At 57.3% G+C, this 22962-nt stretch overlaps 3 protein-coding genes and 1 long non-coding RNA gene across 14 annotated transcripts; 3 read left to right on the top strand and 1 right to left on the bottom strand.

Annotated features, from left to right (window-relative positions):
- The first annotated feature begins 1150 nt into the window (after positions 1-1150).
- On the top strand, positions 1151-2465 carry LOC148110483 (uncharacterized). Its single transcript, XR_015727054.1, has 2 exons — positions 1151-1626; positions 1974-2465. It is a non-coding gene; the product is annotated as an uncharacterized LOC148110483 (long non-coding RNA).
- Positions 2466-4688: 2223 nt separating this feature from the next.
- Positions 4689-6776, top strand: VKORC1 (vitamin K epoxide reductase complex subunit 1). Of its 2 annotated transcripts, XM_045786059.2 has the most exons (3): positions 4715-4959; positions 5714-5823; positions 6318-6776. In XM_045786059.2, exons 1-3 carry the CDS (start codon positions 4787-4789, stop codon positions 6524-6526), a joined length of 492 nt encoding a protein of 163 aa, XP_045642015.1. In that variant the 5' UTR covers positions 4715-4786; the 3' UTR covers positions 6527-6776. The 2 variants fall into 2 exon arrangements, with proteins under 2 accessions (XP_045642016.1, XP_045642015.1); XM_045786060.2 differs by lacking the exon at positions 5714-5823 and having other exon boundaries at positions 4689-4959.
- Positions 6777-7434: 658 nt separating this feature from the next.
- Positions 7435-22947, bottom strand: ZNF646 (zinc finger protein 646). 6 transcript variants are annotated; one of them, XR_015727048.1, is made up of 5 exons: positions 22024-22947; positions 15420-20832; positions 9655-14175; positions 9476-9543; positions 7435-8938 (listed from the first exon to the last, which is right to left on the bottom strand). XR_015727048.1 is itself a non-coding variant. In XM_045786051.2 (3 exons), exons 2-3 carry the CDS (start codon positions 20749-20751, stop codon positions 14057-14059), a joined length of 5451 nt encoding a protein of 1816 aa, XP_045642007.2. In that variant the 5' UTR covers positions 20752-20832; positions 22024-22947; the 3' UTR covers positions 7435-14056. The 6 variants fall into 6 exon arrangements, 2 of the variants coding, with proteins under 2 accessions (XP_045642007.2, XP_045642008.2); XR_015727049.1 differs by having other exon boundaries at positions 7435-13297; positions 13709-14175; XR_015727044.1 differs by having other exon boundaries at positions 7435-9543.
- Positions 8407-13647, top strand: PRSS53 (serine protease 53). Of its 5 annotated transcripts, XM_087868564.1 has the most exons (11): positions 8407-8464; positions 9496-9516; positions 9601-9763; positions 10095-10360; positions 10487-10641; positions 10789-11008; positions 11804-11954; positions 12040-12284; positions 12377-12522; positions 12758-12974; positions 13203-13647. In XM_087868564.1, the coding sequence occupies exons 1-11, from the start codon at positions 8407-8409 to the stop codon at positions 13310-13312; spliced, it is 1752 nt and encodes a 583-aa protein (XP_087724690.1). In that variant the 3' UTR covers positions 13313-13647. The 5 variants fall into 5 exon arrangements, 4 of the variants coding, with proteins under 4 accessions (XP_087724690.1, XP_045642014.2, XP_045642013.2 ...); XM_045786058.2 differs by lacking the exons at positions 8407-8464; positions 9496-9516; positions 9601-9763 and having other exon boundaries at positions 10066-10360; positions 13261-13647; XR_015727052.1 differs by lacking the exons at positions 8407-8464; positions 9496-9516; positions 9601-9763 and having other exon boundaries at positions 10066-10641; positions 12377-12502; positions 13261-13647.
- Positions 22948-22962: the final 15 nt, after the last annotated feature.

A 22962-nucleotide genomic window follows, 5' to 3' on the forward strand; every position in this document is an offset into this window, starting at 1 on the left:
ATTCATTCATGCCTGTCACGCTGATTGGGTGACTTTTCTGTGGCAGAAGGGGAGCTTGGGTATTGAATCAAAGAAGTAGACCCTTCTCTGACCCACAGAGGAAGACAGTTTCAGTGTCATAAATCCTGATGAGGGCTGCACGGGATGGAAGCATCAAATAGGGTCTCGGACATTGGTACAGGTGCAGCATGAGTAGGACGTGGCCAGGGCCCCAAGCCATAGTGGCAAGGGCGTGACAAGACAGAGAGTAGCCCGGATAATCTGAGAATATACCTACAGCCGTGTGGCGTCTAGGAAGGAGAGGGGCTGAATGGGGTGACCAGAACCAGATCATGAAGGGCAAGGAGTCTGAATTTGTCCTGAGACAGTAGGAAGTCACTGAAGGGTTTTAATTTTATCTGCTCCTTAGACAGAACCCTGTGGCTGCAGTGTTTGGGAGACTGGGTGTTGGTGAGAGCAAATGCAGAGAGACCAGTGCAAAAACAATTTATTTTTTCCAGGCAGGAGATGATGGAGGAGGGACTTTACAGTGTGTGTGTGTGTGTGTGTGTGTGTACTTGCATTTGTACTGATCAGATGTTTCTTTACCATGGTTATGTATTTTCTAAATATTTTTTAACTTTAATTTATTATTATTATTTTTAATATTTTTAAAGAGATTTTATTTATTTACTTGTCAGAGAGAGAGAGGGCACAAGCAGGGGGAGCGGCAGGCAGAGGGAGAAGCAGACTCCCCACTGAGCAGGGAGCCTGATGTCGGACTGGATCCCAGGACCCAGGGATCATGACCTGAGCCAAAGGCAGATGCTTAACCAACGGAACCACCCGGCCATCCCTGTCTTTTAAATTTTAAATTAAAAAAGGATTAAAAGAAGCAGGCAACATCTTTGGAGCCCAAAGGCTGTCTTTAAACTTCAGCAGAGGTAGGACCCTTTACCATGGCTGGCCTGCCTGAGGAATTGGGGGAAGGTCTGCGTAGACCATGAGGATAGGGCTCCCTGAGTCTCTGGATTTCCTCTGTGCCCCCTCATCCCCACACCATTCCCTCCCTTTCTTTTCCAGCATCTTGGCACTGTCCTGGAGCGAGGCCAGAAGGCCGGCCACTCAGCTCTGGAGGCAGGCACGGCTTAAGCCCGGGGGGTGGGGGGGGTGAGGGGGTTGGTTCCGGTGGGGAGGACAGCATGCGCAGAGAAGCAAAGGACTCGGAGTGCTTGCAGCGTGCCAGAACTCGGTGCTCACGTGGCCGCGGCGTGTCCCGGAGAGGGTAGCTGTAGTAGCACAGAGGCGGGAGGCGTCTGGGCAGGACTTCACCCCATTTAACCCCGGCTCGCTTGACCAGCGATCGGCCTGAACTCGTTGCTGCCACCTAGCGGCGGAGGGTGGGCGTGCACCCAGGGGTTTCATAACACACAGAGTTCAGCCTTGGTCAGGCACTCTTCTAAGAGCCCTATGTTGTATTAATTTCATCTTCATAGCAACTCTCTGAGGTAGGCACTATTATTATTATCATTTTACAGAAAGATTACAAGACTTGTCCCCCTCTTTCCTCTCCGTCCTTACCCCCCGGCCCACCAATGCAATGGCTCCAGCCACACTGTCCTCCCTGTTGCTCCCAAAACAAACCAGGTACGTTCCGCCTCAGAGCCTCTCACTGGCTGTTCTCTCTGCTGCTAGGCAATCTGCTATGGCTGTGTAGCAAACGACCCCCATGGCATCGCAGCTCAGAACGATCAATGTTTGGTATCTCGCACAGTTTCTTTGGGTCAGGGATCTGGAAACAGCTAAGCTAGGTGGTTCTGGCTCAGGATCTCTCATGAAGTTCCAGTCAAGATGTTGGTTAAAACCACAGCCATCTAAAGGCTTGATGGGTGCTGGAGAATCCAGTTCCAGGGTGGCTCTCTCGCAGGCCTGGCAAGTTCATGCTGGTTGTTGGGACTAGTCATCACTTCCTAACTAAGTGGTCTGTTCCCTAGGGCTGCCTGAGTGTCCTCGTAACATGGCAACTGGCTTCACACAGAGCCCGCGATCTAAGAGGGAGCAAGACGGAAGCCACAATATCTTTATGACTTAACCATGAAAGCGACACACCATAATTTCTGGATTATCCTACGGGCTCAGGTTAGCCCTATCTAGTGCGGAAAGAGATGACACAATGAATGATATGAATACTAGAAAACGGGAATCATTCATGACAATTTAGAAAGCTGGCTATCGTAGTCTGGAGACTGCCATGCTGTGAGGAAGCCCAAAGTAGCCCCTGCAGAGAGACCACGTGGATCCTGAGACTACAAGAGAAAGAGAAATAATTGAGAGGTTAGCCTTCAGCTACTTCAGTCTCCCGTCGTTTCAGCCTTAGCCATCACCTGACTGCAAGTGTGGGAGCCGGAATTCTCAGCCAAAATTCTCTTCCCAAATTTCCAACCTCTAAAATGTTAGAGAAAATAAAATAACCATTTTTGTTTCAAGCCATTCTTTTTGGTGATGATTTGTTGAACAGCATTACGTCCTCAATGATTCTGACCTTCTGGGATTCACAGCACTCTGTATGTAGTCTCTTCCAGCACTAACTAGGGCTGATGTGACCCCATAGGATAACAGAGATAAGACACAGGCCTAAGGGGCGCCTGGGTAGCACAGTTGTTAAGCGTCTGCCTTCGGCTCAGGGCGTGATCCCGGCGTTCAGGCGTTCAGGGATCGAGTCCCACATCAGGCTCCTCCACTGGGAGCCTGCTTCTTCCTCTCTCACTCCCCCTGCTGTGTTTCCTCTCTCGCTGGCTGTCTCTCTGTCAAATAAATAAATAAAATCTTAAAAAAAAAAAAAAAAAAGACACAGGCCTGAGGCTGCTTAATAAGTTACCATAAATTTAGTGGCTTAAAACAACACACATTTATTCTTTTATACTTCTGCAGTTCAGAAGTCTGACAAGAGTCTCACCGGGCTAAAATCAAGATATCACCAGTTCCTTTCCAGACACTTTTGGGCAGAATCCATTTCCTTGCCTTTTCCTTCTTCTGAGGCCACCCAACATTCCTTAGCTCATGACTTCCTTCCTCCATCTTCAAAGCCACCAACGTTGCCTCCTCTCTGTGCTTTCCTTCCATAGTCACACCTCCCTCTGACTCCCTTCTTCTGCTGCCCTTTCTCATTTCTCCCCTGCCCTTTTTCACTTTCAAGGAGCCTTGAGATTATATTGGTTGCACAGGATAATCTGTTTTAAAGTCAACAGATTAGTAACTTAATTCCATCGGCAATCTTAATTCCTGTTTGCCATGGAACCTAACATACCCACCAGTCCCGGGGATTAGAACATGGGCATCCTTGGGAGCCATTATTCTGCTGAGCATGCTGCCTGGAAGAAGAGTGGGTCTGAGAAGGCGCAGCCAGAGAGAGAGAAGAGCCAACAGGAGAGTGAAATACCACAGAATCCAGAGAAAGGAAGTTCCCAGGCAGGAGTGCTCAATACTGACTAATACTGCTGAGAGGTCAAGCATGATAAGAACTCAAAAATATCCATTGGAGGGGTACCTAGCGGGCTCAGTAGGAGGAGCATGTGATTTTTTTTTAAAAATTTTAATTATGTTATGTTAGTCACCATACAGTACATCCTTAGTTTTTGATGTAGTGTTCCATGATTCATTGTTTGCATATAACACCCAGTGCTCCGTGCAAGACGTGCCCTCCTTAATACCCATCACAGGGCTAGCCCATCCCCCCACCCGGAGCATGTGACTCTTGATCTCAGGGTCCTGAGTTTGAGCCCCACGTTGGGTGTAGAGATGACTATATATATACATACCCGTTTGGATTTACCATCCTGGTGACATCAGCCATTAGTTATCAGGGGAGTGTTTGGGGGCAGGAGCCAGTTGATGGTGTGCCGGGCAGCAAGGAAGAAGTGAGGAAGTAAATACTGGAAGTGTAAAATCTTCCCCAAAACTTGATTGTGAAGGGAGATTTGTTACTGTTTCTAAAATGGGGAAAGAGAAGCAAGTTTCAGTGCCGATGCGAAGGAAGCAGAGGTATAGGAGCGTTGGGTCATCAATAGATGCGATGTCTGCGAGCGAAAGCGCGGCTAGCCCACCGAAGGCTTGGAAAAGAGGGACCGTTGGGTTGATCCAGACTCAGTTTTGCCACGACGGAACAGGGGTCAGGATAATGTCGGCGGCGGTAAGGGAGCTGGCAATTTAAGGGCGAGAGAGAGACAGACAAACAGACAGACACTGGCCTGCAGGCGGCGCTGATGGGCAGGAGGGAGTAGCTGAGCAAGCTATGACGACGATTGGAGATTATAGTCCTAACAGTATCTGAAATAATAATTTCAGTGGCAATGCTGGTTCTTGATCGGATCGCAGTATTCGCTGGATTCCCTGGTCCGCCGGTCCGTAGTTTCTGGATGTTCCAAAGCTTAGAACAGAGCTTGGCATAGCGTAAACGCTATCCTGTTAGCCACATGAATGTAATTTTTAAAAACTCGGAGAATCCATTTCCCTTGAGGCATTGCGGCCGTCCCGACTACAACTCCCATTATGCCTGACGGGCCGTGTGCTCTGTAATCACCCCCGTCCCCTCCTCTGGATTTCCAATCCCGGCGTTCCTCTCTGTTTTCCCTCCTTGCCACAGCACGCCCATCAGAGTCGTAGGAACAACCGATTGGATCAGGGAGTGCGAGACCGGGGAGGTCAATCGGCCGTCAGAGGGGCGGGAGAAGGCGTGGCCACACCCTGCCCCGCCCCTGCTCCGTGGCCGCTTCCCTGCGGGCTAGTGCCTCGGGCGGGATCAGGAGACATGGGCGCTACCTGGGCGAACCCCGGATGGGTGCGGCTCGCGCTGTGCCTGGCGGGTTTAGTGCTCTCTCTCTACGCGCTGCACGTGAAGGCGGCGCGCGCCCGCGACCGGGATTACCGCGCGCTCTGCGACGTGGGCACAGCCATCAGCTGTTCGCGCGTTTTCTCCTCCAGGTGCGCGCGGGAGTGGAAGGCTTGAGCGGCTGGGCTGCTCGTCTTGGCGGCCAGGTCGCCAGAGGATTCTGGGGCTTGGGATCGGGCGCGTGGAGGCGGGGCTGCTCGAGGGGGGCGTTGCCTGGGGGAAACGGTGTGTCCGAGATAGGTGTGTGGGGCCTGCGGCGGCTGCGCGGTGGTGCAGGTAGTGCTGGGCACGGTGGTTATTCTGGGGAGCAGCGCGTACATCCTGATGTCAAGGAATAACGGTAACCGGGTAGAAGGAGGAATGGGATAGTGTATAGGGACTGATGATGGTCTTGAGGTCTTGAGGATGGCCGTGACTGGGGATAACGTGGCCAGGTCTACGCTTGAGGACCTGGGCTTGACCGAATACGGAGGAGCGGTGTAGGCGGCCAGGGAGCTGGAGATTTAGAGGTCCAGGGCAGAGAGATTCTGCACCTGATTCCCAGTAAAGCAAGGTCAACCATTCAACCTTCCTTGCCATCTTAAGAATTATGGAAGGTCTAGGACGAAAAGAGGGGCATATGGTGGAGCCATGGCCTGGCCTTGGGATAGGGGAGGACAGGGACAGTGACATGGAATCCTGACGTGGCCAAAGGAAGGCTAGCCGGGAACATCGACCCTTGGACTCAGGAGGGCGTGGGGAGGGAAGGGGGAAGGACAACCTTGGTGGCTTTTTGGAAATCACCCCTCTGGGACAGGGCCAAGGCGTTGGGTTGCCACTCCTGACCTGGGTCCTGCCCTCCACCAGGTGGGGCCGGGGCTTCGGACTGGTGGAACATGTGCTCGGCCAGGACAGCATCCTCAATCAATCCAATAGCATATTCGGTTGCATCTTCTACACTTTACAGCTGTTGTTAGGTGAGTGGCCCCGCCCCTTCCCTGCAGGCCCCACCTCTTCCTGACAGGCCCCTCCCCCTTGGCCAGCGCAGCCCCTTCTCTTGCAATCTTGGTGACCCAGACAGCCGAGGCCAGCTGCTCATCACTGAGCACCCTGGGGGTGGGAACTAACAAGTCTCACTTGGTTTAGGTACTGTCAGAGTCAGAAGGGCACTTAAAGACTTCCTAGGACTCCACTTTTGTGGAAAAGACCCAGAAGTTACTCTCTGAGGGGACTCCAAGGACTACTTCTCTTTCATCACATGCAGAGCTCAGCCGGAAAATTCACTATTTGGGTTCCAGGGATCATTGAACAGATAGGAGAACCAAGGCCTTGCTAAGGCCCATCAGAGCCTCTCATTTTAGAGAGTCTTCCCCAGCAGCCCCTGAGGTCTGGGTGGTACCATGAAGTCAAGTCAGTGTTCTAGAGATGGCCAGTCCCTGAAGCCCATGCCTGAGCCCTGTCTGCCTTGCAGGTTGCCTCCGGGCCCGCTGGGCATCTATCCTGCTGGTGCTGAGTTCCCTGGTGTCTCTTGTTGGCTCTGTCTACCTGGCCTGGATCCTCTTCTTCGTACTCTATGATTTCTGCATCGTTTGCATCACCACCTATGCCATCAATGTGGGCCTGGTGGTGCTCAGCTTCCGGAAGGTCCAGGAACCACAGGGCAAGGTCAAAGGGCACTGAGCCCTCACCCAGGCCAGGCTGACCTCATGCTCTGCTTTGCCATGTGAGCCCTGCCCAAGGGGGCCATGTCTGGGTCCTTAGAAGAGTCTGCAACCTGACCCCACCATACTCCCACACAGGGCAATGGACCAAATGTGCCACACCCTCTTCCACGCTAGTGCCTTTGGCTCTGTCCCCAAGGGCTGGTTTCCAAAGTTCCTGCCATTGCCCAAGGAGGAAAGGTTCTGAGCAATAAAATTTCTTAAATAAACTGGCTAAGTCTGAGCCATCTGTCTGCGAGGGACCCTAGTGTTGGGCCTCCCCCAGTCTTGCCTCCTCTGGACTAGAAGGATGTGAGTCAGAAGGAGAGTAGAGGGCCTGCCTGGAAAGGATGGTTAGTCCCCTTCTCCAGCGTGTGGAGTCAGTTAAGACTTGGGGTGCCATCAGCCCCACCCCCCAAGAAACAGGCTGGCAGCTTGTCCTTGCTGCTCACCGAGAGCCAGACTTTCTCATCTGGGAGGGCCAAGTGCACACTTGCGAGGGCAAACTACCCTTCTAGTTCTGTGCATGCCAGCCGGGAAGTTCTTCCTATGGTCTAACCTTAACCCTCCAGCTGCCTTATCTACCACCCCAAGCCAGTCTTGGCAACCCTGGAGGACCAGGGACACATTTTGAGTATTTCTGTTTTCTTTTTCCTAATATATACTAAGCACCTACCCTCATGCCAAGCACTGCTTGACGTACGTTAATTCATGTAACCCTCATATATCCAATTGTATGAGATAGATGCTCTTTTCCCCATCCTGATGAGGAAACTGCCGTACAGAGAGGGTAAGTAATTTACCTAAGGTCGCATGGCTGGTGCCGAGGAGGGGGTTAAGGAGCCCTCGGGATTCGGATCCACCGGGGCCATCTGGCTCATGTCTGTGTTTGTTTTTTTTTTTTTTTTTAAGATTTTATTTATTTATTCGACAGGATAGAGACAGCCAGCGAGAGAGGGAACACAAGCAGGGGGAGTGGGAGAGGAAGAAGCAGGCTCATAGCGGAGGAGCCTGATGTGGGGCTCGATCCCATAACGCCGGGATCACGCCCTGAGCTGAAGGCAGACGCTTAACCGCTGTGCCACCCAGGCGCCCCTCATGTCTGTGCTCTTAACACAGCTGCCTCCGTGTTGGGGTCAGGGTTCCTGAGCAGTTTGGGCTGGCCTGAGTTAGAAGTGGGGAAGAGAAAAAGGGTGTGCCCCGCGTGTTCTTCCCTCCCGACCGAGTGTTCCACCACCTGCCAGAAAGGCGGGCACCCCTGTAACCCTGGTCCCTGGGAAGGCAGCAGAGAGGTGTTGAGATTTGTCAGTCTTGGTGCCAACAAGCAGCAGGGAGCCCTGGCCCTCAGTACCCAGCCCTGCACACATGGCTCTGAAGCAAGGTGGGAGAAGGTGTGTGAGACCCACCTGCACGTGGGCCTGGCAGAGAAGTGGGGAAGCTGAGATAAAGTGAGACCTGGGAGGCTCTGCCCACGGTGCCCTCCCCAGTTCCCAGAGGATAGCTTCCAGGCTGGGAGCGAGTCTACTCTGTGTCAGGCTCTGGTCCAAGCATGTTCACATTCAGCAGTTCTGAGTTCACAGACAGGCTAATTGTCTAAGGTCACTCGGGCAGTAACCGGGGGAGCTAGGATTTGAACCCACGCAGTCTGGCTACGGCTGAGCCCCACGGAGGGGTGGTGAATCGCCCAGGGTCACACAGCACAGCCCCAGAGCTAGGAGCTGCTGGCTCCCTTCCGGGCCTGAGGAAAAGCGAGGACACCTGACTCTTAGCCGGCTGGGGGCGGAGCAGAGGTGGGGCTAGGGAGACCCAGGTGGCCTCTCTGAACACGGGAGCCTGGGCGACAGAGTGGCCCGGTGCAGCATGAAGCAGAGCTGGGGGCCGGGGCTGCTCATCCTGGGAGCTGCGGTCCTCATCGAGGGTGAGCCTCCCGTGCTGGAGCGGGTTGGGGAGTGGTACGGTGGGTGATCAGGGGCCACCCTCCGTCCCAGCAGCCTTGCAGCTCGGTGGGGTGAGCCTCCCGTGCTGGAGCGGGTCGGGGAGTGGTACGGTGGGTGATCAGGGGCCACCCTCCGTCCCAGCAGCCTTGCAGCTCGGTGTGCATGAGGGCGCGTGCCTGCGGGGCGACACTCCGCCTGCACTGATGTGACTGTGACTGTGTCTGGCTGTGGAGCAGGGGAGGTGTTATGTGGCCCCCCGTGTCCAAGCGGGTGGGATTTTCTTGGGCCAGATTACAGTCTGTGTCTGTAGTCACTGTGCCTTGTGTGCCCTGTGCCCCTCTCTGCCTCTCTGCTTCCAGAATGACCTTCGGCAGGCTCTGGGAGCCCTCTGGCTCTTTCTCCCCGTCTCCATGTCCCATCTCTCCTGGCCGCTCCTGGCCCAGATGTTGATGGGCCTGTGATGGGAAAGAGGCAGGGCAGGGGAGCCTTTGGTAGGGTTTCTGGCAGATTCTGGAAAGGTGGGGGAGTCTGAGGCGTCAGAACAGGGGTGGGGTGAGTCCCCATCTCCTGGAGCCCTCCCCCCCGCCTTGGACATGACGTGGGCCTCTAATCCTTCCTCTTAGGCATCACAGCTGAGGGCCCAATTAAACTAATGCTCTCCACATATACAGGCCGCCTCCCTGACTCAGTGGCGGGGGCTGGAGTTGGGGGTTCTGAAGCCTGGAGGAGGGTTGGACTGGTCCCAAGCGGAACCCTGGCCCTGCTTCTCAGGCCTGGGAGTGCTGAGCACAGCTGAAGGAGGAGAATTAATTACTGGCTGTACGCTCTGAAAAGCTTCCAATAAAAGCTGGTTCTTGACCTCATATATTTTCATTCTGGGAGGGGCTGGTAAGGGTAGCCACACAGTCACAGGCAAGGACCCAGGGCCTGTCCCCCAAAACCTATGCCTTCCACCAAGGCTGGGCCAGGCAAGTAAGGCTCCCCCGTCTCACCTGTGTCTCTCTCTTCCCAGGTCTTCAGGCAGCTCAGCACGGTAAGCTCTAGGGACATGGGGTCAGGCCTGTGGTGGGGGCAGGACAGAGGTCTTCTTGTCAGTCTGATCCACCCCCCTTTACAGCGTGCGGGCAGCGTGGCCCCGGCCCCCCTGAGCCTCGGGAGGGCATCACAGTACCTGGCGAGTGGCCGTGGCAAGCAAGCGTGAGGAGGCGGGGGGTCCACATCTGCAGCGGGTCCCTGGTGGCGGACACCTGGGTCCTCACTGCCGCTCACTGCTTTGAAAAGTGAGTCATGGCTGAGGTAAAGCAGAGTTTCTGGCTTTTGGGGGGAGTGGGTGACATGTCCCCAAACTCCGTAAAACTGACCCCTGCCCCTAGAATAACAAAGTACCATTGACTGAGAATATGCCATGGGCTGGGTACACGTTATCACGTTCATCTGAACCTTTCGTGGTAGAAGCCTTACGAGCGAGAAAATGGAGGTTGGGCGAGGGGAGGACCTTGCTTAAAGCTCTGGGCTGATTTCTGTCCATCTTTCACCTACCCGGTGGTGTCTCCCATGGTGTCACTGTCCCCCTTTGCGTTCAATGCCTCGGCTTTGTCCCTCCCTTTCCAGGGCAGCAATGACGGAACTGAACTCCTGGTCAGTTGTTCTGGGTTCTCTGCAACGTGAGGGGCTGAGCCCGGGGGCCGAGGAGGTAGGGGTGATGGCTCTACAGCTGCCAAGGGCCTATAACCACTACAGCCAGGGCTCAGACCTGGCCCTGCTACGACTTGCCCACCCCATGGCCCACACGCCCCTCTGCTTGCCCCAACCTACCCATCGCTTTCCTTTTGGGACCTCCTGCTGGGCCACTGGCTGGGCTCAGGACACGAGTGGCGGTAAGTGCTGGCCCAGACTGAAGCCCAGAGAGGCACTATGCTTGCCCGAGGTCACCCAGCCTCAGCTGCCAACGGTCCCTCCGCTGAATCTCCCTCGCTCCCCACCAACCCCCTTTCTTTTACCAGCTCCCAGGGCTCTGCGGAATCTGCGCCTGCGTCTCATCAGCCGTCCCACGTGTAACTGTCTCTACAACCGGCTGCACCAGCGGCTGCTGGGCAGCCCCGCTCGGCCTGGGATGCTGTGTGGGGGCGCCCAGCCTGGGGTGCAGGGGCCCTGTCAGGTCTGATGGGGGAGACAAGGGAACAGAATGGGAGGGGGGCCTAGCCCTGGGCTCGGGGCTCAGTCCATAGGGATGGGTGGAAGAGCCGCTGTTAGAGGCGTCTGCCCATGGCTGGGGCTCAAGTGTCTACCCTTTGCCTGACTCCAGGGAGATTCGGGGGGCCCCGTGCTGTGCCGTGAGCCTGACGGACACTGGGTTCAGGCTGGGATCATCAGCTTTGCGTCAAGCTGTGCCCAAGAAGATACCCCTGTGCTGCTGACCAGCGCGGCTGCTCACAGTTCCTGGCTGCAGGCTCGTGCTCAGGGGGCGGCCTTCCTGACCCAGAACCCAGAGACCCCGGAGATCAGTGACGAGGACAGCTGTGTAGGTATGAGCAGGGGGCGTTAGGAGTGGGACAGGTGGGGACACCCAGGCCTGCAGAAGGACTTCTGGGCAGCAGATAGAAGCCCAGTGAAGCAAACTTCAGCTCAGAATAGAGAATTGAGACAAGGCATTCACACACTGTCAGGGCTAATTAGGGGGCTTTTAAGGCCCCTTTCAGCCCTTAAGATAGGAACAGCCCCATTTAGAGCTGAGAGGCATAGACACTTTAGTATCTTGTGCATTTGGAGTTTAGGTAAGAAGAGGAATCGGAGATCCACCTGAAGGTTGTGGGAGTAAGCTGCACGTTTCCAAGCAGGGACCCAGGGAGATGGGACAGGCCCAGGGCTCCCACTCAAAATTCTAGCCATGGCCCTGAGATGCCGGGCTGACTAACGTGCAGATTGCATGCAAAAGAATTCTTAGGACAGAAGCTGTGTCTTGATGGTAGGAGACGTCCTAGAGAGCCAGAAATTCTGGGGCCAGTCCAAGCCCGGAGGGGTGCAGACAGATAGGGTGGGAGAATGATGTGCACAGCCACTCCCATGAGGCTAGACCATCAGGGTTTAAAGGCTTAGGCTCTGGCTTTTGAGTCTCGAGTTGGCCACCTGCCTGTAGTTACTGAGCTAGAAAGTCACTTAACCTCTCTGCGACTTTGGTTACCTGGCTAACGAGGGTTACAAAATCCAACTTAAAAGGATATGGTGGGGATTTGATAGTACGTGGGAAGTACTTAGCACAGGGCCAGGCATGCAGTGAGCACTTAGCAAGAAGGCCGGTGATGTCATCCCGTCTGTTCCAGCCTGTGGATCCTTGAGGGGAGAAGGCCCCCGGGCAGGAGCCCCCTCCCCGTGGCCCTGGGATGCCAGGCTGAAGCACCAGGGGAAGCTGGCCTGTGGCGGAGCCCTGGTGTCAGAGGAGGTCGTGCTGACTGCTGCCCACTGCTTCATCGGGTGAGCCATGTCTCTCTTGCCTCTGTGCCCCCCGCCCTTGCCGGCAGCCCTGCCACCCGATGCTGTCAACGCTGCCTCTGCACAGGCGCCAGACCCCAGAGGAGTGGAGCATCGGGCTGGGGGCCGGACCAGAGGAGCGGGGCCTGAAGCAGCTCATCCTGCATGGGGCTTACACCCACCCCGAGGGGGGCTATGATGTAGCCCTCCTGTTGCTGGCCCAGCCCGTGACACTAGGCCCCAGCCTTCGGCCACTCTGCCTGCCCTATTCTGACCACCATCTGCCTGATGGGGAACGTGGCTGGGTCCTGGGGCTGCCCCGCCAAGGAGCAGGTATGTAGGACAGAGATGTCTAGAGACGTCTAGAGACATCTAGACGTCCTAGAGACGGCTGCGGCAGCGGGGTCTCTTCCCTTGCCCTGCAGGCGCCGGCACCCCTCAGACAGTGCCCGTGACCCTCTTGGGACCCAGGGCCTGCAGCCGGCTGCATGCAACTCTTGGGAGCGACAGCGTCCCCATTCTGCCAGGGATGGTGTGTACCAGTGTTGTGGGTGAGCCGCCCCACTGCGAGGTGAGCCCCTGTCCCCCGGACCTCACCCCACAGACCCCCGGCAGCTTTATGCTGTAACTCACGAACAGCCCTTCTGCCAGGCTTGGCCTCCAGGCCTGCCTCTCCCTTGAAATGGGGCCTTTCTGTCAACTGGTTCCCAACGGCCAGGGCCTCAGCCTGGCCCCTAGCCCCTTCTGCCCCCACAGCTTCCTGGGGGAGAAGAGGAAGTCACCCACTGTCGCCTGACCCCTAACAGGGACTGTCTGGGGCACCACTGGTGCACGAGGTGAGGGGCACATGGTTCCTGGCTGGGCTACACAGCTTTGGAGATGCCTGCCAAGGCCCCGCAAGGCCTGCAGTCTTCGTGGCACTTCCCGCCTATGAGAGCTGGGTCAGCAGTCTGGACTGGCAGGTCTATTTTGCTGAGGAGCCGGAGCCCGAGGCCGAGACTGGAAGCTGCTCGGCCAACACGAGTATGTGGCTCTAGGTTCTCCCTGCCGACACTTCCCTCTCCAGACCCGTGCTCTCTCAATCCAGGGAAAGGTCTGCTCTGACCCACCTCTAGCTGCCCTGGGTGGGGTAGTGGACGAGATTCTGGTTCTTCGTCAGTGTGACTTGCAGCAGGCCTCTCAACTTCTTCAGACCTCAGTTTTCTCATCTGTCATGGGGGTTAAGCAGTACCTTCTTCCTCTTCCTTTCAGGGAGGGAGGAAAGTTCTGGGGACGAGGCCAACCCCACCCTCCTTCCTCTTCCTGACAGGCAAACCAGCTGGCTGTTGACAGGTGGCTCTGGGATGCTGCAGACACAGTGAGACAATTTCTGCGTCACCGCCCCTGTCCCTCTCCCATTCCCCCCACCCACACGTGATTCCAGGCACTGTGGCAGGCCCAACAGCCCAGTGGGCTCTGGGAAGGAGCCTGCCGGGACCGGCAGCTGCCCTCACTCCCCACCCTGCAGGACAGGGAGATGTCGCCGGTGGATGCCCCCCACGCCCAGCCCTGCTGTCCGACGCAGGCGTCCCCAGCCTTCCCTAGTCTTCATCCCCTCAGATAGGATCACACCAGCCACTTACTTTGAAAATTCGTTTTTTTTCGGGGGGAGCAATTTTCCTTTTTTTAAAACTTAAATAAATTGTTACAAAATAGACTTTAGAAAATAAGTTACAAATTGTAGCAAAAGGCTCCCCTTCCACAGGCAAGATCCCCACCTGTGGCTCTCTGAATTGGCCTCTCCCTGCTGTGTTGGAATCTGGCTGGTGACGGTGGCCCCACGTCATGGCAGAGCCTGGCACCGGGTTTCTTGCAGGGCTGATCATAGGGAAGAGCATAGTGACAAAGGCTGGGGAAAGGAGAGCCTTCAAGAACAGGGACACGAGGAATGCCTTACCCCCTCCTTGGGCAAGAAGCCAGATCTGGGTCCTCTGCACAGTGGGAGAGGACAGTAAGAGATGGGGACGCCTAACTACTCCTGAGCAAAACATGGAGATCAAGCCTTTCCCTGCAACCCGCCCCCCACCCCCACCCCGCCCGTATTCTGATCTTTGGAGACTTGAAGTTTAGAGGGAGAAGCTGAGGTCTGCAGGCCACCGGGGTGAAGGATCCAGAAGTGAGGTCGTGGGGGTGGGAGGAGGGGGCAGTAAGTCCCCTCTCCCTGCTGCTGGTGCCTTTGGGGCTCCTGGGGAGAAAGAGAGGAGGTCACTGACTGAGGGCAGCAAACCCCACACAGCTTGCACCCCATTCCCTAGCCCTGCAGGCCATCCTGCTGCCATGCCCCCCATGGCCCCAGAGGCCTGCATGAGAACTCCCCATTATTTTACCAGGCCTGATTAACTGGCTTCTCGCTCATTCCCTTGAGGTCACAAGAAATCTTTTATCCTGAAAGCCATCTCATCAGCTCTCTCAGGGGACTCTCACCCACCATCCTCTCCTTCCCTGACAATCTCTGGTCAGGGACCCGTCATCTCAGGGACATCCACCCCTGGGGGCCACTAAATGGAATGGGTCCTGGGAGGCAGCCTGCAGATCTCTCGGGGAGGCAGAAGGCGTGAGCCCAGGGCTCAGGAACAGGTTGAGGAAACAGGCTGCCCCACTCCCCCGCAGCTTCATCCTCCAGCTGCGCCTGGTGGAGTGACTTTCCATGGAGATTACCCCTGATAGAGGACGGGAGATAGGGGCTAATGACTGTTGTTGCTACAGTTGGGCCTGGCTTCAAAGAAACAATTATCTGTGACTCAGTCCTCCAGTTAAAGGTGTGTTGGCGGGAAGGAGGGTACAAAGAGTGGTTGGGTTGGCTCCTAAAAAGGGAGATGCGCAGCAGAGAAGGAAGGTTTCATGAGGGGAAGAAGAGACATGGGCAGCATTAGCAGCAAAGGCCCAAAGGTCTAGTTTCCAAGAAATGAGGAGGGGGACCAGAGACAAGACGCGGGGAAGAGGGACAGGGAGCTGGGGGCCAACAAGAGCCACAGGGCAGTCTACTCTGGGGGTGCCTCCCATGCCCCATTCCTCACTCTCCTGCTCCCTGCCTCAAGGAAAGAGCACCACCTAGACCCCTTTTTTCTCTAGAAATCATTCCTTTACTGGCTGGATCAGGGGAGTTTCCAGATTGCTGCCTCCCTTCCCCAAATAAAAAGCCCCTTCCTCTCTGACTCCTGCAAACAGCTGCCTCTGCCCTCACCCTACCCCCCTGCCCACTGTCCAACCCACCACGCTGCTGACCGGACCCAGGGCTCCAATCTCAGCCCTCACAAGGCAGCATCCTCAAACGAGTTTTCTTCATATCCAAGCCCCCCTGCCCACCTGATACCTCTTGGAAGCCATGTGACCCTCTCCTGTCATTCCTTGCCCCCCCCTCCCGCCACTCTGTGCGCGCTTCCCCTGGGACCTTTCGGTCCTCTGCCCAAGCCATTCATGCCCCCGTACCAGAGCTGGCCACTGTCCATTCCTCCTGGTGCTGCTGCTGGTGCTGCTGGAAGCTGATTCGGCGGCGGAAGTGGCGGGGACAATGAGGGCAGGTGAAGGGCCCCTCCCGAGGTGCATGGACCCGCCCATGCCCCTCCAGCCGGGCAGCTGTCCGGAAGGCCTTGCCACAGATGCTGCAGCGGTGGCGCTTGGGGTCTGTGTGGGTCCTGCCATGGTTCTTAAGGGACAGCAGGTTGGGCAGAAGTTTGGGGCAGAGGGAGCAGGGGTAGAGTCCAGTGGTGTGGGCCTTCTGATGGTTCAGCAGGCTACCAGCATGGCGGTAGGACCGCCCACACTGGGCACAGCGGAAGGGCCGTTCCTCGTCTTCAGCCACTGTGGACTTTACTCCTTGGCCCCCGTTAGCTCTCCCCGCATTCTCTCCTGGGGCCCTGGGGGGTTCTGATGGGGACTTCTGGATTTCCCCTCGGTCAGGGGTATCCACTTCATCCTCCACAACCCCACCTTCAGGACCCGTGGCCTCCTGTATCTGGGGTGGCATCTGACCGAGGCCACTGGCATGAGTGTGCAGGTGGCTGGCCAGTTCATGACGGGACTGAAAGGTGTCACCACAGTCAGGGCAGGCAAAGGTCTGGGCGGCTATGTGGTTGTGGCTGTGGCTCTTAGTGGCCACAGGATTCGAGAACTCCTTGGAGCAGAGCAGGCAATGGTGGGGGTCTGTCTTGGGGGTGCTGTGGTGGTTCAAAGGGCCTTCCGACTGGCAGTAGGTCTTGCCACAACGGCTGCAGGAAAAGGGAGGAGTCTCTGGCTGGAGCGGAGGTCGGCTGTCTCCATTGTCCCAGCTATCCATGGGACTCAGACTAGGACCATTGGGCTGGGTGTTGCCAAGATGGCAAGGACTCTTGGGGATACTGTTCTCTGACTCATCTTCTGGCTTGGTCAGCACATGACTCCGAGAAACCCAATCTCCCCCATGATTCACTGGTCCCCCATCTCCTTGCCTCCCTTCTGTATTCCCCGTGTCCCCGGATCCCAGCCCTGTGGGTTCTGAATCTGCTGCCTTGATGGGGCTCTGACTTTGCTCCCCTAGCCTCCTGGCTCCATCCTCCAGCTGGCGAACTGACTCAGGACCCCCCGCTCTGTCCTCTAGTCCCTGGTCATCGGCCAGGTTCCCCTCACTGCCCTCTGTGCCCCTCTGACCACTTTTGGTCTCCTCTTCATGCTCCCGCAAGTGCTGCTCCAGGGATCCCCGGCCAGGGAAACCCCGGCCGCACAGGGCGCAGCGCACGGCTGCCCGCCGGGAGAGGCCTGCTCGCCGCCTCCGGCTCTCGGAGTGCAGCCTCTGGTGGTCCTTCAGGGCCATGCTGTTGGAGTAGGTCTTGGGGCAGGTGGGGCAGCTGTACTGGCCCGTCTCGTGGCTGCGCCGGTGGTTCAGGAGGCTGCCGGCGTGGCGGTAGGTCCGCCCACACTGCCCACACCTGAAGGGCCGATCTTCCCGAGGAAGCTTCCGGGCGCCCCCGCCCCGCTCGGCATGCACCCGCTGGTGGCTGGCCAGCTGCTTCCGCAGGCGAAAGGCCTTCCCGCACTCGCCGCAGCGGAAACGCCGGGGATCCGCATGGATGCGCCGGTGGTTCTTGAGGGACATGAGGTTTGAGAAGCCTTTGGAGCAGGCCTGGCAGCCGAAGTGGCCGGTCTGGTGGCTCTGCCGGTGATTGATGAGGCTGCCGGCATGCTTGTACGAGCGGCCACACACCTCGCAGCTGAAGGGCCGCTCAGAGCTGGCCTCGGTCTGGCAGCTCTTCTCCGCGGTCTCCAGCCGCGGCCCCACCTCCTCCCCCTTCACGGTGCCCTCCTCCCACTCCTCCTCTTTCACCCTTGCCACCTCCTCCAAGGGCTCCACTTTAAGTTCTTCCTGGAACTTTCCCACGTCTGCGGGCCCCAGCCCTTCTTCTGTCCCGTTCTGAGGCTCTCCGCCGCCTGCGGCCTCTGGGGCGGGCCCCACCTGGGGCTCAGAGCCTTTGCAGCGTGGGTGGTTTCGCAGGTGATTACGGTAGGCAGCCAGGTTGGGGTAGCAGCGGGAGCAGACAGGACAGGTGAAGTCTCCGGTCTGGTGGATCTTGCGGTGGTTCACCAGGCTGCCCCCATGGCGATAGGTCTTGCCACACTGGTTGCAGCGGAAGGGGCGGGGTTGGGCCTCCGGCGGACTCTCCTCACCCAGCATGCAGAGGCTGTCTACAACCATGGCACCTGCTCCCTCTCCAGACTTTGTGTCCCCACCGTCCCCAGAGAGAGAGGTCCCCGTGCCCTCAAAGACACGGTCACCCCCTGCAACCCCTCCCAGGGCGTCACCTGACTCTCCTGAGTGGCTGGGAGCTTTGTCTGTGGTGTTCCCGGAGTTCTGACTTTGGTGGTGACGCTCCAAGCTCCCTAGGTCGTCATAGGTCTGACCGCAGCAGCCACAGATGTGCCCATAACCAGCTCCATCCAGGGCCTCCACCTCCCGCTGCAGCTGATTCAATAGCTCTGCTTCCGAGAGCTGCAGGGGAGGGCTCCGGGTGGAGGCCGCCCCTGCGGCTCCCTCCTCTTCCCCCTCCTCCTCCGAGCCCTCCGTCAGGCCAGAGGAGTCATGGGCCTGGCGCCGGTGCAGCCTGTAGCCAGCCCGTCCCGGGAAGATCATGCCGCAGAGGCAGCAGAGGAAAGGCTGTGCCGGGGCTGCCTCCCCGGGCCCGTGGTTCTGGAAGTGGCTGCGCAGGGCAGGCAGAGAGTCAAACTCCTTCGGGCAGAGGGAGCACTGGTAGATGCCCGGTGGGTGGCAGGGCCTGTGGCTCAGCAGCCCAGTGGCATGAGGGAAAGAATGTCCACAGTCAGAACACGTGTGGGAGACCTCAGCCTGCCAGCCAGTGACAGCGTCGGGAGAATGGCGAGGGAAGCCGGGCTGGGCAGTGGCTGGTTTCTGGTCCTCATCCACCCCAGTGAGACCATCACAGAAGCGAGTCCCATCGCTTTCCCCATCGCCTGGGATGTCCAAGTTGTCTAGGAAACAGGCCTCCTTCCTTTCCAGTCCTTCCTCAGTACCCCTGCTCTCTCTGTCACCCTGGGTTTGGGCCTTGGCCTGCTCAAGCCCACATCTGTCCCTTTCAGCTTCAGCCTGCAAACGGCTCCCATCACTCTCCAAGTTGCGTTCGGCTCCATTAGGACCTCCCCCTGAAGGGTCGTGCGAACAGTCCTGGCCCTCGTTGTTTTCCACCAGCTCCTGGGCCCAGCTCCCACCCGACGGGAGCTTGGCTTCTCCCCCACCGCCAGCACTGCTAGCCCGCCTCCGGTGCTGCCTGCGCCACCGCCCGCTGTGGCGTCGCAAATGGTTCTTCATGGCGGCCATGGTGTGGAAGTGCTTGGCGCAGGCCCCACAGCTGAAGTCCCCCGTCTGGTGGGTCTGCCTGTGGTTGATGAGGCTGCCTGAGTGGCGATAGCTCTTTCCACAATCTTGGCAGGCAAATGCCCGAGGCGGGGACACCCTGGTCTCCGGTCTGCTGTCTTCCCCTTGCCCGTGGGTCCGCCTGTGACGTTTAAGGCTCTCGGGGTCTTCAAAGAGCATCCCGCACATGCTACAGATCTGTGCTGCTGTCCTACTTGCTGCTGGGGGGACATCAGCAGCCCCTTCGCCATGTCTGCACCCCTGCCCCTGGTCTGTATGTGGGGCTGCCTCTGCTTCCACGTGGTCGGGAGGGAGCTCTACCTTGAGGTGGCTGGCGGGACCCTCAGCCCCTGGGCCTGCGCTGCGGCGAGCAGCTTTGCAATGTACCCGCACGTGGTTACGCAGGGCCATGAGGTTGGGGTACTTGCGGGGACAGAGTGAGCACTGGTACTCTCCTGTCCGGTGGCTGTGGCGGTGGTTCACCAGACTCCCCCGGTGGCGGTAAGCCCGACCACACTCATCGCACTTATAGGGGCGGTGGTCCAGGGTAGCGGTGGGGACCTCTTCCTCTTTGTGGGTGGCATCAGCCACGGGCAGGGAAGCTGGTGGCACTGATGGCTGCCCATCCTCCCCAGCCCCTTGCCGGGGTCTGTGATGAGCCCGCACGTGGTTTTTGAGGGCAGCTGCATTGAACAGCTGCTTGGAACAGATGGAGCAGGGGTAGACCCCTGTCTGGTGGCTCTTGCGATGGTTGATGAGGCTCCCAGCGTGGCGGTAAGTACGGCCGCAGTCCCCACAGCGGAAAGGCCGGTACTCCTCCAGGCCACCGTCCTCCAGCTCCCCAGAGGTGCTGAGCTCCCCGGAGCAGTTCAGCATCTGTGTAGTCGGGAGCTGGTCCTGGCTGCTCTCATCCGTGTGCCCGTTGGTGGTGGGCATCCCTTTCTCTTCCCACAGCTGTTCCTGCCTTTCACCCTCATGGGACTGTTGGTGGTCCAGCAGCTCTCGGGGGAGCCGGAAGGCACGGGGACAGTGGGGACACTGGTAAGGCTGATATTGGGCATGGAGTCGGGAGTGGTTCTTCAGAGCCATGAGGTTGGAGAACTCCTTGAAGCAGATGGCACAAGGGTAGATGCCCAGGGTGTGGCTCTGGCGGTGGTTGGTGAGGCTCCCGGCATGCTTGTAAGTCTTGCCACATTGACTGCACTTGTACCGCCGTTCCTCCTCCACAGGAGGTGACTGAGTGGGCTCCTGGCCCCCTGTGAAATTCACTACTGATTCAGCCAAATACTGTTCCAAATTACTAAGGAGGCTGCTGGCTGGGGTGGGGAGCGGGGTGGCTCTGGCAGAATTGGTAGTGGGCCCCCAGCCCTCTGCACCCTCCTCAGAATCTGGCTGGCTTTCCCAGCCTTCTCTTTTTCTGGTGGGTAGATCTTCCCAGGTGCTCAGAGCTGCCCTAGGGTCAGGCCCAGACTCACAGCCAGATGTCTCTTCGGCATGTTTTTTCTGGCTCGTCCAGCTTTCCCCAGGGCTGAGCCTCTGGTCCCTAGAGTCAGAAGATGTTTCCCCCCGCAGGCGTGGAATGACTTCCTTGGAGCGGGGAGGCCTGCGCCTACGGCGGCCCTCAGGAGCATGAGTCCTCATGTGGCTCTTGAGGGCCACGGGATTGGTGAAGTCCTTGCCACAGGTGGTACAGGGGAAAAGGCCAGTCTCGTGGGTCCGACGGTGGTTGACCAAGCTCCCTGGGTGACGGTAGCCCCGCCCACACTGCTGACAGCGGTAGGGCCGAGGGATGCTGTCTGCCTCCTCCCTGTCCTGCTTGGCAGATGGATGGAGCAGCTCGCGGTGCCGGGACAGTTCCGGGAGACTAGGAAAGTGGCGCTGACAGTCGGAGCAGCTGAGTGAGGGGGGCGTGTCCTCCATGGGGCAGTGTGGCAGAGACCTGGAGGTTCAGGAAGACCAGGCAGGTGGCAGCAGCATCTTCCTCTGGTGGTGGGACCAAGTCTAGGAAGAGGGGGTGGTGGTCAGAAGGAAGGCCTGAGTTAACTTTGCCTCTTGGCTCTGTAAGCAACAAGCTCATCAGAGGTCACAGAGATGTTCCCCAAGTAGTAATACCCAGGGACCTGCTTGTTGCTAAATCTAATCTGAAAGCACCCATCATTTAAGGCCTCGCTGCATACAAGCTCCCCAAATATGGAAGCTCCCCTAGGCCTAACTCATCCCTAGAGATATAGATAAGGGAACTAAACTAGAGGAATGCAACCTATCTCTGATCACAGACCTACCTACCTCTACTCAACAGACCAGATCCAAAAAAATCTGCTGTCTCTAACCCTCTCCTCTGTATAATTCTGAAACAACCAACCAACCTATCTCCTGTGACCTCTTAAAAAGAAACCTGAACCTTTTCTAGGACCTTCAATGTGAGAAGTTCAATCCTTTCTCCTTGACCCCTCAGCTAAACAGAGTAGCCTAGAGACACTGAAAAACAGCCTTTTTCTCCCGTTGACAGCTGAGGACCTCAGAGGTAGGGTTAGAGCCTTCTTCAGAGAAAGGACTGGCTTGTTCCCCCACCTCCCCTATTCCTTTCAGGGTCACAAGGTCTCTTCTAAAAGACTCTCTTGGCCACTTCCTTCACCTACTTCCCCTGAACCATTATCTTGTCAATCTTGGAAATTCCAACTCGTTTCTGGTTGTTCTTCACCCCCTACCTTTTTCTTTCTTACATCTCCTCACTATACCTTTCTCATTTTTTCTCCTGTCTCCTCTTAAAATATTTATGATGGCATCGACGCATGCTAAGTGGGCATTACCATGTGCGGGGCACTGTGCTAAGTAAAGAATATTCGTTGTGTCACTGAATCCTCGAAACACACTGCAGCGCCTGTTACCCCAGTTTACACAGGAGCAAACCCAATGACTCGGGCAATCTTCTTTCCGAAGCCCTCACTCTCTCCATAGCAGACCCCTATGCCTCCTCCATCACCTTGGCCTTCGCTGACTTTGATTCTTCACTCCCATGGGACCTCTATCCATATAACTCCTATCTGCGGATCTAAACCCCCTCACTGAACCTGCTCCCCGACTTCTCGCCTCACAAAGCCCCTTCGCTCGACCCCCTTCTCCTGATCAACCACCAACCAGGTCTTCTCGCCTCACTCATCTCCTCGACCAATTTCCTCTCAGGACCCCTACCTCGCTCGGGTGGCCCCTTTTCGTTCCCGCCGCGGGTGAGTCCGTTGGGGACCGCGAACGGGAGCGCGCCTGCGCACTGGGACCCTCACCCTAACTGCAGCCGCGCGCCCCAAGGGGTGGCTGTGGGGGGCTCTCGCGCTCCCACACACGCACACTTCGCCAGGGCTCCTGGGAGGCGGGAAGGGAGGGAAAGAAGGAAAGGAGAAAAGGGAGAAGGAAAGAGGTAGAGGAGAGAGGGCGCAGCTGGCCGGAGCCAGAATCTACCCCCAGCTCCGCGGACACTTCCTATTGTTACTAGGAAACAGGAAGTGTCCTAGCCGCAAAAGGTTCCCCTCTAAACCTCTGCCTCCAGAACGCTTCCTGTGCCGCCTCCAAGCAGCAGTTCTACACAGACACACTTCCGGGGCTAAGGGAGAGGTAGCCGAAAGCCACTCTGACCCCGCCCAGGAGGGTCAAAGAGCGGCGTTGTTTTGCACTAGTCTTAGCCACACTTCCGGCAAGAGCTGCAAAAATTGTTCCGGTGCATACTGGCTGAAAGCAGAAGAGGAAAAAAAGCGTTCTGCTGCTCTGGCCTCGGTACTTTAGCGACACCTTTCGTGGGGCTCCCTGAAAAGCTTCCCAAGACAGATGGAGGGAGTTTCATTCACTCCTTGCTACGGAGGGAAATGTGGTGGAATATAAGCGGATTTGGGTACTACAAAGCTTGCCATGGCCCTTCTTCTGTCCCCCCGCCTTCCAGTTCTTGGTGATCTGGCCCCAAGCTGCCAATAGCCCAGTATATACCGTTAACCTGTCTGGCGTCCCCTGTCATTAGCACCCACAGAGAACCCTTGCAAGATGTTTCTCCTCCACCTTCGCCTGCATTGCTCGGGTAAACTTTGCCTTCCTCCCCGGCCGGCAAAGCTCCCGCCCACTTCCGCTTGTCGGCCCCGCCTACCC

Source organism: Ursus americanus, chromosome 2 (genome assembly GCF_024610735.1).
Source record: "Ursus americanus isolate L20-20 chromosome 2, mUrsAme1.1.p, whole genome shotgun sequence".
Lineage (NCBI taxonomy): Eukaryota > Metazoa > Chordata > Mammalia > Carnivora > Ursidae > Ursus > Ursus americanus.

Coding starts and splice junctions, on each gene's coding strand:
- PRSS53 (XM_087868564.1), top strand. CDS start 8,407: ATGAAGCAGAGCTGGGGGCCGGGGCTGCTCATCCTGGGAGCTGCGGTC. Junction 8,465..9,495: donor AGCTGCGGTCCTCATCGAGG/GTGAGCCTCCCG, acceptor CTCTCTTCCCAG/GTCTTCAGGCAGCTCAGCAC. Junction 12,975..13,202: donor AAGCTGCTCGGCCAACACGA/GTATGTGGCTCT, acceptor TCTTCCTTTCAG/GGAGGGAGGAAAGTTCTGGG.
- ZNF646 (XM_045786051.2), bottom strand. CDS start 20,751: ATGGAGGACACGCCCCCCTCACTCAGCTGCTCCGACTGTCAGCGCCAC. Junction 14,176..15,419: donor ATGGACAGTGGCCAGCTCTG/GTACGGGGGCAT, acceptor CTTTCTCCCCAG/GAGCCCCAAAGGCACCAGCA.
- VKORC1 (XM_045786059.2), top strand. CDS start 4,787: ATGGGCGCTACCTGGGCGAACCCCGGATGGGTGCGGCTCGCGCTGTGC. Junction 4,960..5,713: donor TCGCGCGTTTTCTCCTCCAG/GTGCGCGCGGGA, acceptor GCCCTCCACCAG/GTGGGGCCGGGGCTTCGGAC. Junction 5,824..6,317: donor CACTTTACAGCTGTTGTTAG/GTGAGTGGCCCC, acceptor TCTGCCTTGCAG/GTTGCCTCCGGGCCCGCTGG.